The 13,857-nt window shown below is 50.4% G+C and overlaps 1 protein-coding gene across 7 annotated transcripts in view; it reads left to right on the forward strand.

The window, feature by feature from the left end:
- DYSF (dysferlin) overlaps window positions 1-13,857 on the forward strand; it is a 221,544-nt gene that overhangs the window by 149,240 nt on the left and 58,447 nt on the right. For 5 of the 7 annotated variants that reach the window (XM_063077909.1, XM_063077914.1, XM_063077907.1 and 2 more), the window contains 4 exons: window positions 2,055-2,156; window positions 2,262-2,423; window positions 3,471-3,636; window positions 4,136-4,212. In XM_063077909.1, the coding sequence (XP_062933979.1) occupies window positions 2,055-2,156; window positions 2,262-2,423; window positions 3,471-3,636; window positions 4,136-4,212 (507 nt within the window). Of the gene's footprint in view, window positions 1-2,054; window positions 2,157-2,261; window positions 2,424-3,470; window positions 3,637-4,135; window positions 4,213-12,308; window positions 12,372-13,857 lie in introns of all 7 variants that reach the window. The other 2 variants (XM_063077912.1, XM_063077911.1) reach the window with 1 other exon arrangement.

Raw genomic sequence — 13,857 nt, forward strand, 5'->3', positions numbered from 1 at the left:
TGGAGCTGTTCACCGTGGCAGCCCTGTACATCACACCTGCTTTCCCGTGGGTCTGGAGGAAACTGACGAGTTCCTTCACCTTGTGCCTTGGTGACTTAGGGATAATGATAAAGCCAAAGTTGTTCTGAAAGATGCTTCTGGTGGGTCCGCTCTCCTCAAGTTGCTCTGGGAAGATCAACACCAACATCAGTGGTAAAAACAATGTCACCAACAATTATCGTAATAATCATAGTCGAAACCGTTTATTAAGCACCTCCTGTGTGCCAGATACTCCTCACGTTTCTTTCCTCATTTAATTCTCAGAGCAACTTCTGAAGGGTATTGTTATCCCAGATCTTCATATGAGGATACTGAGTCACTGAGGTTGAGTAATTGTCCCAAGGTCAAATAGCTAGGAAGTGGCAGAGCTGGAACTAGAGTGATCTGTCTGATTCTAGAACTGAGCTTCTTACCGCTACAGGTCAGGGAAGCATGGTGTAATCAGGGTGTCACTGGGCAGTAGTGCTGGCTTGGATTGGTTGCGAAGTGATTCACGGAGGTAGGAGGAAGCTGGTATTTTTCTCTGCTCCAACTGCTCCTGCTATCTACATCAGGTCATCTGTGGATGGCTGTACCTACCATCCTTTCAGAAGGAACCCAAAGCAAGTCACTTGGAGAATGAATCCAATGATTCCATTGTTTTTTCAATGAGATTAAAGTGTCCAGCTCAGCCCTTTTAATTATAGTTGACATTTTCTGAGTGTCAGAGCCTCTGTGTATGGACGTGTAGGTTGGGCACCACACAAGGGCACTGTGTCTAAGGGAGTGCAATTTCTAGCACAGACATCACTTATTTATGTTTATTATAACAACTTTCCAGTAGGTGGCAGTGAAGTTTCTTGGTCTAATACACTTATAAAATATGATGATTGTCTCACATGGAAGTAAAGAGTCTTAAGAAAGGGACCGCTTTCTCTAATTGTCACAAAGGCACTACTTGGGATAGTAGTCCTATCAAGTTTGCTTGAACCTGGCACTCTTTTAGATATTGAATAGGTATTAACTTTTTCAAGCCTCACAGTAATCTTTAGAGATTGATAACTTTCACTAACCATTTTATAAGTGAAAAAATTGAGCCATAAAGAGGAAAAATAACTTATTTAACTTGATAAGTGGTAGATCCAGGATTCACAACCAGAGCCTGTGTTCCTAACCATTATTTGTAGTTAACTAATCTATGGTAGTCCCTGCCTCCCTGCCCTACTCTGCTTCCCGTGTAGTTCTTTGTTGTCATTGAGGATTCTCGCCCAAGTCTTTTTGGCAAATTCTTAGTAGGTCAGAGTTCACACATGCTGCATTCATCTCTGGGCTGTGGTGGCACGGGAGCCTCCCCAGCAGTGCCCTTTGGTGCTCTGGGGATGACAGGCATTTACATCCCATTCTCCCATTTGTCAATTGATCTACTCTTTGTAGTTCACAGTGCAAATGTTCTGCCCTCACTGGGGATGGGTGTTAGAGGTGGGGGTTTAGGGTTGGAAGGTGTCTGGGTGTGGGTGTGGGGGGTGGGGACAGAACACCAGGGCAATGGTAAACCGAAAGGGTCTGAGCTAGGGAGCAGGAGAACCAGGCTAGAGGGAGGGCATGTGATCCTCTCTGGGACTGAGAGGGGCTGAAGTGGTCATTTCAGCATGGAGAGGGCAGTGTGTGCATGCACGTGTGTGTGTGTGTGTGTGTGCATGCGTGTGTGTGTCAGGGAGGGGGTGGCCCTGAGCAGCTCATTGGTACATCAGAGCCTGCATTGTGGGAGGAGGGGCAACTTGGGATTCATTTGAAACAGAATGACCTAAATCCTGGGTGAAGGTGCTTAAATTGTGATCCTGGGGAAGATGGTGTCTGGCAAAATCTGACTTAACTCTCTCATTTCTGCCTGCCTATTTGTCCACGTTTGTGTCTTTGCCTGTTTCTGTGTCTCTCCACGCATGTCATTTCTTTCTGTCCCATCTGTCCTTCTTTCCCATCTTTTTGCTTTGGTCTTGCTCCTACCTTGTCTCCATTCCACCTGCTATCCCCTGCAGTCAGAGGACACAGACCTGCCCTACCCGCCACCCCAGCGGGAGGCCAACGTCTACATGGTTCCCCAGAACATCAAGCCGGCTCTCCAGCGCACTGCCATTGAGGTAAGTTCAGCCAGGGCAGGTGCTGGGGCTGTGAGCAGCCTGGCCCTTTCTCTTCCTGGGGGGCCTGGGGCCTTCCAAGCTGCTCTTCTCATTCTGTGTCCCCAGATCCTGGCATGGGGCCTGCGTAACATGAAGAGTTACCAGCTGGCCAGTGTCTCCTCCCCTAGTCTCGTGGTGGAGTGTGGGGGCCAGACGGTGCAGTCCTGCGTCATCAGGAACCTCCGGAAGAACCCCAACTTTGACATCTGCACGCTCTTCATGGAAGTGGTGAGTGTCATTTCCCTGCCATCCCCTTTCAGGGTCCTGGTGGCTAGAATTTCCTCATAGCCCCTAGCAGCCTGGGGTTGTGCTCCAACTCCCTGTGGGATCCCAGGTAGGTCACAGCATCTCTCCCACCTCACACTCTACACACTGAAGAGTTTAGGCCTGTGTGTGGTACAAAGGGGCCAGATTGCTCCCTGCTACCCAGATCCTGGATCAGCAGAAGTCCCAGAGAGCCACTCCATGGCTGTTTCCCCTTCTAGGGCAGGTTTCAGTCCCCTGGAGCTCCCTCAGAAACCTTCCAGGGCTCTGACTTTCAGTGACCCCTTTGAACCCTCCCTAACCCAGTCCTTCCTCAGCCTGGGCCCCCCAGAGGAGCCCACCCCTACAGCCCTGCTTCCCCCCAGCCCTCTTCAGGTCCCTGATCTGCCAGTGCCTAGTGGCCATAGTAAGGCAAATCTGAGGAAAGGAAAATGGTTTGCAAGATGAAAGTGCTATGGAAATTCCAGGCCCAGTGGCTGTCAGCAGCAGCCTCGTCTCGGCTGAGCCAAAGCCGCCACTGAAGGAGAGCATATAAATTATTTCAAGTTGTGTTCAAAGTGCTTTTGGGGTGGTGGGGGAAGAAGAATCTCGGTCTGTAAGCCAACTCTTGAGTATCCACCTGGGGGGGACTGTCTGCAAGAGATGTTGACTCCTGGGCCAACTCTCCTCTCGCCCTCCCCAGCCAGGGAGGGTTCAGGAAAAATAGACGTGTTTTAACTTCAGGCTGAACTGGATGTATTTGGAAGGTAAAGCTGTGGGGGGAGAGCCGGCCTCCACATACAGGGTCTAAGAGGCAGAAGGACAAAGCGTGTGGCTTCTGCTCCACTGGCCAGCTCCTGGGCGCGGCCAGCCACCATCTTGGATTTCTGTCTGTTGGAGATTATCTGTGGGTTTATGGCCATTTTCTGTTCCTTGGGTTTGTCCTGTGAGAGGATCCCTCCCACTGTCACCTGAGACTTCCCAGAGATGGGTTCAGGCTGGTGTCCAGAGCTCCCCTCCTCCCCCACCCAGATGCTGCCTAGGGAGGAGCTCTATTGTCCCCCCATCGTGATCAAGGTCATTGACAACCGCCAGTTTGGCCGCCGGCCTGTGGTGGGCCAGTGTACCATCCGCTCCCTGGAGAGCTTCCTGTGTGACCCCTACTCAGCGGAGAGTCCATCCCTACAGGGTGGCCCAGGTAGGGGAAGGGGCTGTTGATGGGGAGGGCCAGGGCAAGGGGGCTCAGAGTGGGCAGCACTTCCCAGCCGAGAGGTGTCCCGAAGCCCTTCTCGCACAGGGACGTGAGTGAGCAGTGGTTTCTACTCAGCTAGACAGGAAGGGTGGGAACCTCACCTTCCTCGGGGTACAGACTGGCTCTGGGCCGGGCAAACCAGCAGCAGGTGACCAATACCCATGGGAACTGAGCGGTGACAGAGATGCAGGAAGACAATGAGGTGGGGAGGGAGGCAAGAGTGTGAGGAGAGGAAGAGAGAACTGGGAGACAGGGATGTGAAGGAGGATGGGAGACACAGAAATGGGAAGGGGCAGAATGAGGTGGCAGGAAGAGAAAGATAGAGATGGAGAAGTGTGGAGAGGCTGGGGGGTCCTGCCTCAGGTTCCTGGCTGAGTCTTGTGGCTGATGAGGGTCGTTGTGGAGAGACCTCGTTCTCAGGCCTGGACACGACTGTCCCCTACAGACGACGTGAGCCTGCTCAGTCCTGGGGAAGATGTGCTCATTGATATCGACGACAAGGAGCCCCTCATCCCCATGCAGGTAGGATGGGCACCAGGTCCCTGGGGAGAGGCACTAGCTCCCCCAGGAGCCGGCCTTGGCAGCCCCCTTCCCCTCCACTCCACACCTCTGCCCACTCCTCCCTCACCTGCATCATAACTTAGCCATGAAAACATCTTCCTCTGTACCCTGGTGGCTGGATACCGTATGATGGAGGGACCTAGATGGGAGCTTTCAGTCTGGTCAAGGGAGGGATGTGTGGTCTTGTGGGTAAGACCCCGTCCTCTACCTTGGGGGTTGGGTTGAGGGCTTTCCCCTGGAGATCACGCAGTAACTCAGGGTGGGGTAACAACGGAAGAGAACATGGGGTGGAGTGACTGGGCAGTCTCTCAGGCACTCCAGCCCCCATCGCCCAGCCCTGGACAGGCCCCTTCTCGGCGGGCATGTTCTACAGGCTGTGCTTGGTGGCAGCTTGGCGGTAGCTTAGCAGAGGAGGCTGCGTCCGTGTCAACAGTTCCTCTCAGCCCATTCCCCCCACCTCCAGAAAGAGGAAGGGAGAGGGGCAGTAGAGGGACATTATTCTAAGGGTCTTCAACCCTGTGGGGAGGTCAGTGTTGTCCTTTCGTGGTATACTCAGCAACCTAGGGCCAGCTGGTGACCACATACTAATGCCAAAAAGCATGGCAGGCCTGTGGCATCTTTTACCAGGGGGGTAGCACTCTTCCCATCTTGGGCCCTGGAGTGGCTCTGGATGCTGTAGGGCTGAGCCACCCAGTCCTTCCTGCATTGGCAAGGGAGAAGGTTCTCACCATGAGCACCAGCCTAGAACTCACTGTCTGCTTCAGGTTGTCACCCTCCTCTCAGGCTTTGCATAATGCTGGTCACACCTTTGGCACCCTGGGGCTCCCAGAGCTTCCAGGCTGCCCAGAGGCAGAGCCTCCCAGATCCTGTAGACAGCACATGTGTCCACAGGCCCACAGCCTTTACCCAGGGATGGAGTGGCAATTTAGGAGGGTTCTGTGTTCTTGAAACCATCAATCGAATATCATCCTTGAGAGCAAGAGAACAAACTAGGGCTCTGGGTTGGGCTCAGGATCCTCGAAACTAGTTCGAAGCTGACCCTGGAGATGTGTTTATAGGGCTTCCCTCTGACATTTAGGGTTGTTTTCTGCTTCTTTCTCACTCCCTCATCTTTCTGCCACTTCCAAGCACAGGTCTCTGGCATTCAGCACTGGGGCCTCTGAGTCCGTACTTTCACTGATGCTAAGAGGTCCTTAGAAGCCCTGGGCTCTCCATCTCTCCAGCCTCCATGGGTCTGCCCTGCCATCCCTTCTTCTGGGGAGATCTCCATCCCTAATCTCTTGGCCAACTGGTTATTTTTTAAGACTCATTTTAGGTGTCTTTCAAGGAGTCTTCCCTGGCTCCTCCCTTCTTCTGTAAGACCTGTCTTATGTGTCGGTCACTGTATGTGCCCTAGGTCTTGCTTGTCTCTGTAAATGCCAGCATTTTCCCTAGACTAAGCTTATGGCAGCAACTAAGGTTCCTTCCTCTTTGTGCACTCAATGCCCAGCACAGAGCCTAGCTTAGAGCAAGTGTTCAATGAAAGTCTGTCTGTCTGGGTGAATGGGTGAAAGTGTGGATAGATGGGTGAATGGGTAGATGGAAGGTAGATGGATGGATGGGTGGATGGGTGGGTGGATGGGTGGATGGGTGGATGAATGGGTAGATCGATGTGTATAGATGAGCTGAATGGTGGATGGATGGGTGGTGGATGGGTGGATGGATGGCTGGGTGGATGGGTGGATGAATGGGTGAATGGGTAGTAGATGGATGTGGATAGATGAGTGAATGAGTGGATGGATGGGTGGATAGGTGAATGGGTAGATGGATGTGGATAGATGGGTGGATGGGTGGGTGGATGGGTGGATGAATGGGTGAATGGGTAGATGGATGTGGATAGATGAGTTGATTGGTGGATGGATGGGTGGTGGATGGGTGGATGGATGGATGGGTGGATGGGTGGATGAATGGGTGAATGGGTAGTAGATGGATGTGGATAGATGAGTGAATGGGTGGATGGATGGGTGGATAGGTGAATGGGTAGATGGATGTGGATAGATGGGTGGATGGGTGGATGGATGGGTGGATGGGTGGATGAATGGATGAATGGGTAGTAGATGGATGTGGATAGATGAGTGAATGGGTGGATGGATGGGTGGATGTGTGGATGAATGGGTGAATGGTTAGATGGATGTGGATAGATGAGTGAATGGGTGGATGGATGAGTGGATGGGTGAATGGTTAGATGGATGTGGATAGATGGGTGAATGGGTGGATGGATGGGTGGATAGGTGAATGGGTAGATGGATGTGGATAGATGGGTGGATGGGTGGATGGATGGGTGGATGGGTGGATGATGGGTGAATGGGTAGATGGATGTTGATAGATGAGTGAATCGGTGGATGGGTGGGTGGATAGGTGAATGGGTAGATGGGTGTGGATAGATGGGTGGATGGGTGGAAGGGTGGATGGGTGGGTGGATGGGTAGATGGATGTGGATAGATGAGTTGAATGGTGGATGGATGGGTGGTGAATGGGTGGATGGATGGATGGGTGGATGGGTGGATGAATGGATGAATGGGTAGTAGATGGATGTGGATAGATGAGCGAATGGGTGGATGGATGGGTGGATGGGTGGATGATGGGTGAATGGGTAGATGGATGTTGATAGATGAGTGAATGGGTGGATGGATGAGTGGATGGGTGAATGGGTAGATGGATGTGGATAGATGAGTGAATGGGTGGATGGATGAGTGGATGGGTGAATGGGTAGATGGATGTGGATAGATGGGTGAATGGGTGGATGGATGGGTGGATGGGTGGACGGATGGGTGGATGGATGGAAGCGTGTGTAGATTACCTGCCCAGTGCCTGTATGGGTCTGAGGAGGAACCTCTCTTTGCTAGGGAAACCCAAATGAAAATTTCAGGTGGCCATGCATGAAATTTAGCTAAACTTAATGCTAGTGCCTTCTGGCCTGGTTGGATGTTTATAGCTGAATTAGACAGATAATTTCTCCCAATCTCTGGGCTGCCTCCTCCTGGCTCCTGTCTTCTGCTCCCTCAACAGGCCTGTCTGAGACTGTGCAGGGAAGTGCAGGGCCTGCCCAGCAGGACTTCTGTTCTGTGTGTGCTGTCTTCAGAATGTCTGCAGACTCAGACGGGGAGAGACTATTTTAGGGCCAGAGCCAGGACTATGCTCTTTGTGGGAACACATGGACACTTTGGCTAGAGCTGCTAGCCAGACAGAGGGATGAGGAACTGGAGTCTGGGCTCCTGGAGGTGTGCCCATAGTGGGAGGAGCTAGGCCTCACCTGGCCACAGAGGTGGGCAGAAGAAGGAGGAAGAAAGACCAGCCTACTCTGATGGAGGTGGCTTGGATCTTGCCCTCATGAGCACCCTGTCCAATGGTGGAGACAGAGACCTATTCTCAAGGAGCACCAAGTCCAGCAGGGAGACTAGTCCTGGTCTCCAGGGAGGCCCTCTGGGGAAGCCCCCAGTCTGGTATCTGATTTTGTACTGTGTTTTTCTCTGAGATCCATTGATCTGACTTGGCTGATCCACGAAACTTTCCACTCACTACATTTCTCATCCATGCCCCCTGGCACTTTTGAGGACTAGGCACTCCAAGGCTGACCCAGGCAGCAGTGAGCTCCAGTTCTAGTGGTTTGCCAGATAAGTTTGGCTGAGCTGTCTCCCCCTGTGCATTCCTCCAATACAGATAGAATGAAAGGCCCTGGCCTCCAGGAACTGGAGGAACAAGAAGTCTGCCAGCACATGGATGTCTCCTGGCTGCTGTTTGCCCACCATTGTTTCTCGGTGGCCCCCAGTACTGTGCTCACCAAATCCTGGCTGTGGGCATGGTCTAGGGCACACCCCCAGGTGCAGCCTTCCATCCTGGTCCCCTCCCATCTCTTTCTTCAGTTATGCCTTCTCTCTGCTCATGATGCCTTCTCATCACCATCTGTCCAGGTCTTGGGATGAGCCTGCCATACATTTAGAAAATGTCACTTGAGACTCTCCTGATGCTAAGGCCATGAGCTGGCACTCAAAATGGAGCACTTTTCGGGTGTCTAGAAATGTTTGGGAATGTGCCAAAAGTGGCCAGTTCTGGAGATGATTCAAAATGTATGCATAAGGCAGATCTGTCCACTCAGCCCTCCAGGGTTCATGGGTTGGCACCTGTCTCAGGCTGAGGAGCCCCCGGCTGGGTGGGTGCGTGGCCTCTCGCACTGTTCTTCATGGTGACATGAGCTGGGATGAGAGATGCTCATGACTCCACCATCTGTTCTTGGTCTGTGAGGTTGTCCCATGTGTGGACTTCAGGCTGGTGGCCTGGGGGTGGGGGTGATGGGAGTGTGTGTGTGGTATGTGCATGGGGGGGGGAAGATGGGAGGAGTGTGTGCCGGCTCCCAGGGGTGCTGGCTGGAGGCATGTCTAAGGTTGGTGGTGGCGTTGCAGGAATGGTGGCCCTGACTTTTAACTTTCTGAGGGCAGGCCTGGGTGTGTCCTTGGAGAGGGAGAGCAGAGGCACCCTACTCCATCTAGTTCTCTGCTTTAAAAAAGGATAAATTTATTTGTCTTTGATCATAAATGTGATACATGTTCATTATATAAAATTTGAAAAATATATACTATAATGAACAAACAGGCATTACCTCCACCAAACTGACAATCAGAATGTATTGCTACCAACGTTTCATTTCTATCCTTTGCTCTCCCCTTGTGTTTCTTTTTCTTTCTCTGAATCTGTCTCTGACTCTGACTCCATTCCTATCTTTAAAATAGAATTAGGGTCTTTCTTTGCTTGCTAATCTGTTTTTTTTTTTATTAAACTGGTTCTTGGTGTTATGATTATGAAATGGGGAGAGAAGCAGCATGCAGGAACACATGCAGAGCACGCTACCCACCCCCTCCTATTTCCTGTAGAGGGTCTTGGAGCTCAGAGTAGAGGATGGACCCTGCACATCACCCCCACATCACCCCCACATCAGCCCCACATCTTCTACCTTCCAGGCATTGAGGAACCCCCAGAGCTAGCTTGGTGCGTTGAGGGCGACTCGTGCCCAGCATTCTGAGAGATCACTCCTGGGTAGGGGTCTCCTCTTTAAGAATCCATAGAAGGAGAATTTCTGGGGGTGGAGAATATGTGTGTGTTGAGGAGGGATAAAGACAAAGAGAACACTTGTGAAGTTTCTGCTCTTATCACAGGGAGATGAGGTGTCTAGCAGATCTCAAATGAGTGATGTCAAAGTGATGAGATGCTTTATTAACAAGGCTGCCAACATCTTGGACTACCCTGGCCTTGCAGGGTCAGTGGGGGCTAAGTAATCAGGGAAGGTTCTCCAAAGAGGTGTGGCTGGAGAAAACCCTCAGAAGCCAGGTGGGGCTAGAACAGGGGAGGGGAGGGGGAGGCTTTCCTGATAGGCAAAAGAGCTTGGCAAAGGCTTGGAAGTGGGACTGTGTGTGTGTGTGTGTGTGTGTGTGATAGAGGTGGTATGTGGTGTGTGTGCATATGTATGTATGTGGTTAGGTGGTATGTGTGTTTGTGTGTGTGTGAGCACGAGTGTGTGGCAGGCGCGGGGTGCTAGCAAGGAGATGGACCTGGCAGGCTGGCGTGGAGGAGGCATTGGCAGGCGGCATAGACTTGCTCCCCAGGCCCACGGGGTGGGGTGTTGGGGCTGGCCCACCCCCAGGCTCTTGGGCTCCCAGGCTCCCAGGCTTCCAGGTTCCCAGGCTGGGGCTAATTTTGAGCCTGCTGTTTCTGTTATAGTCTCCAGGACACCGTGAAGGTGGGAGCGCACTCCCAGAACTGGAGCGGCAAATTAAGCCTGAGTCCGAAAGGGGAACGTGTAATTTCTGAAGCTGGACCAGATCTTTGGAGCACTATGTTTAGCTCTATTTTCTCTCCCTTTTGCTCTGGTGAACTGCCGGTTTCCCTCTCACCTTTCTAAAAATGAACTGTGTTATAAATAACTATAAGGCTTCTGTGGGGTTCAGGATGAGAAGGGGAGGGCAGAGCTGTTGCCCAGCTGTGCCATTCTCCTGCCAGCTGGGGTTGCACGTGGAGTTCATCCAGTCTGTTCCAGGGGTCACACCATGCCCAGCAACATGTAGTCAGCACCCAGAGCAGTCCAGTGGCCCATTGGCCATTCTTCCCTGAGAGGACCCTCAGTGATGCCCCCTTCACAGAGCAGGGATGGGTTTGTGAATCCTCAAACTCCCTCCAGGTGCCAGCAAGGCTTCATCCTCCATGTATTTGTCCAAGCCCTTCCTGAACATCAGGAGAGTGCCTACCAGGGTCTTCCTGATGAGACAGGGAGGACGGGCAGGGCTTAGGCCCCTTGTGGAGTCCTGCCAGAGCCCTCTGCTTGAGGCTCAAAGGAGGAGAGTCTAGCCCTGGCAGCTCTGGCGCAGCTGGTCTCCTCACTTCTCCTTTTGCCCACTGCCCAAGTGTCTTCTACGTGACCCATTGTTCTTGAATGTGCTTTGCTTCTCTCACCACTGCATTTGCTAGTCCCTCTGCCCAGAATGCATCTCCTTGCCCTTGCCCACCTGCTAGACTGGTGCTCCTCCACCCGGAGCCCCAGCACCTGCCCCTGGACTGTGGCAGTGGCCTCCAAACAAGCTTGCCTGCTCAGTCCTGAGCCCCGAGGCCTTCCTTGATGCTGCAGCCCAGGGGTTTGCCCTATAAACTATTGGTTCACAGTACTCAAAGATTGCGGGCAAGTATCTGATGCCAGAAAAGGATGCAGAAAGAGCCATGATGGAGAGTTGGAGTGTCCCAGAAACAGGCAGATTTTGGAAAGGCAGGGAGGACCTGAGAGAGAGCAGGCAAGAAACAGGCATTGGTGGAACCCACGTGCCTCACCTTGTACTGGGCATGCACAGCCTTCGTTGCACTCATGCTCACTGCGGCCCTGTGAGGTAGGCCTTGTGCCCATTCTCCAGATGGGAATGCTGATTCAGAGAGGCCAAGGGGCATGCCCAAGGTCACACAGCTGGAGAGGCAACAGAGCCAGGCTTGTCCAACTCCAAGGCACATGTTCTTTCCACTTGTGTGACCTCCCTAGAGGAAGAGCAGAGGGTGCCTGGTGGGAGACGGCTGCCTCCTCGGGGCTGTCCAGCCTTCCCTGAAGTGGAGTCTGGAATCCTGTCACTAACCAGCATGTTTTTTTTTTTTTTTTTTTTAATTTTTTAAATTTTATTTTGTCGATATACATTGTAGCTGATTAATGCTCCCCATCACCAAAACCTCCCTCCCTTCTCCCTCCCCCCCCTCCCCCCCAACAATGTCCTTTCTGTTTGTTTGTTGTATCAACTTCAAATAATTGTGGTTGTTATATCATCTTCCTCCCCGCCCCCCGGTTTGTGTGTGTATGTGTGTATGTGTGTGTGTGAATTTATATATTAATTTTTAGCTCCCTCCAATAAGTGAGAACATGTGGTATTTCTCTTTCTGTGCCTGACTTGTTTCACTTAATATAATTCTCTCAAGGTCCATCCATGTTGTTGCAAATGGCAGTATTTCATTCGTTTTTATAGCTGAGTAGTATTCCATTGTGTAGATGTACCACATTTTCCGTATCCACTCATCTGATGATGGGCATTTGGGCTGGTTCCAACTCTTGGCTATTGTAAAGAGTGCTGCGATGAACATTGGGGAACAGGTATACCTTCGACTTGATGATTTCCATTCCTCTGGGTATATTCCCAACAGTGGGATGGCTGGGTCGTATGGTAGATCTATTTGCAATTGTTTAAGGAACCTCCATACCATTTTCCATAGAGGCTGCACCATTTTGCAGTCCCACCAACAATGTATGAGAGTTCCTTTTTCTCCGCAGCCTCGCCAGCATTTATTGTTCATAGTCTTTTGGATTTTAGCCATCCTCACTGGGGTTAGATGGTATCTCAATGTGGTTTTGATTTGCATTTCCCGGATGCTGAGTGATGTTGAGCATTTTTTCATATGTCTGTTGGCCATTTGTATATCTTCCTTAGAGAAATGCCTACTTAGCTCTTTTGCCCATTTTTTAATTGGGTTGCTTGTTACTAACCAGCATGTTTAATTTGTAGCTTGCAGATGGTCTGTCGAGCTTGGCCCCCACTAACATGGCATCTTCTCCAGCCAGTCCTCATGTATGTATTGTTTACCTATTTGTGGGCTCCTTGATTTCCTTTGGGGGGCTGGGGGTGGGGGTGGGGAATTAGGAGGGGAACAGAGGAGGGGAGAGTAAAAGGGGAAGAGAGGAGGTATTTCCTGAGTCCCAACAGAAAACGTCCACCTGTCTGTCCCGTGTAGTAATGGAGGGGTAGGCAGAGAGTGATGGGGTAGACTCTCAGAAACGGACATCCCTATGTTATCTCTTGGTGCATCCTGGGATTTATCTCAATCCTTTTTCCCTGTGTGAGGGGGTTGGGTGGGGCTGCATAGGCCAGTGGCAGCAGGGAAGTCTCTAGATTAGACCCTGGCTTCTGGGACATGGGACATCAGAAGCCTCTGTGGGCGAAGGCAGGCTGACTTTCTCTGTTCCTCCCAAATGCGTGCAGGGCGTGTGTGGCTGGGGAACCCTGGCTGGCCCCAGTAGTTCTGAAAGGTCTGCTTGGGCCATTGGTCAGCTCCTGCAGTTCCCAGAAGAACACTTCCTGACTTCCCGAGCTGATTTCCTAGGTGTCATCTTTCTGGGTTGTGGGTCCCTCCAGCAAGATGACTTTGGTGTCTAGCCTTCAGCGTGAACCCCCAAAGTCCCATGCTGGGGGCCAAGGGGAGCCCCTGACCTGCTGGGGGAGTCATAAGAAACAGGACCTGTTGAGAGGCAGTGAGTTAAACTCCATTTATGGTGGCAAGGGGAAGCATTGCTGTATTGGGTGTCTTATGGGCTTCTAGGAGGAGGAAAAATATATTTCTAATTTTTAAAAATTTATCTTTTGTGGAAAACGCAAAAAGTGTGAGACAGAGTTAAAACCATTGTGTTTCTACCAGTTAAAGATAAACACTGTTAAGATTTTGATCTACATTTTTAGATATCTTTTATGCACATATACCATGTACATACTTTTTAAAAACAAAATTTTGAATCATATTGTACTTTTTTATAATCTGCATTTTTTAACATAGAGGTATATCGTAAATGTTTTTCCATATTTTTATATTCTTTACAAATATGGCTGCATGTCATATGAACATCCATAAAGGTTTAACTGCTCCTTATCATTGGAAATTTAATTTGTTAATTTCCCCTATTGTCTTCTTTTATGTCCCTTAGAGGAGTTATTTTAGCTTACTTTATATAGATCCAGCCCATTTCTTGTTAAAATTTATTCCTAGGCATTTTATAGCCTTTTTGGCTATATTAAATGAAATATCTGTTTTTCTTATGGCTTTGCCTGACTATTGCTAGAATACAGGAAAACAATATTTTTGTATATTTACTATGAAACAGACTATTAAGCTCCTTCATTAGTTTTAACAATTGTTAATTGATTCTGTTGGGTTTTCCAGGTAGATAATATTGTTTTCTTCAAATAATAATAAATATGTCACTTTCTTTCTAATAGTTATGTTGTATTCTTTTTTCCAGAATAACATTCAATATTGAGATGTTAGAGAGCAAACTTAGTCACT

The sequence above is a fragment of the Cynocephalus volans genome, chromosome 14 (genome assembly GCF_027409185.1).
Source record: "Cynocephalus volans isolate mCynVol1 chromosome 14, mCynVol1.pri, whole genome shotgun sequence".
Taxonomy (NCBI): Eukaryota; Metazoa; Chordata; class Mammalia; order Dermoptera; family Cynocephalidae; genus Cynocephalus; species Cynocephalus volans.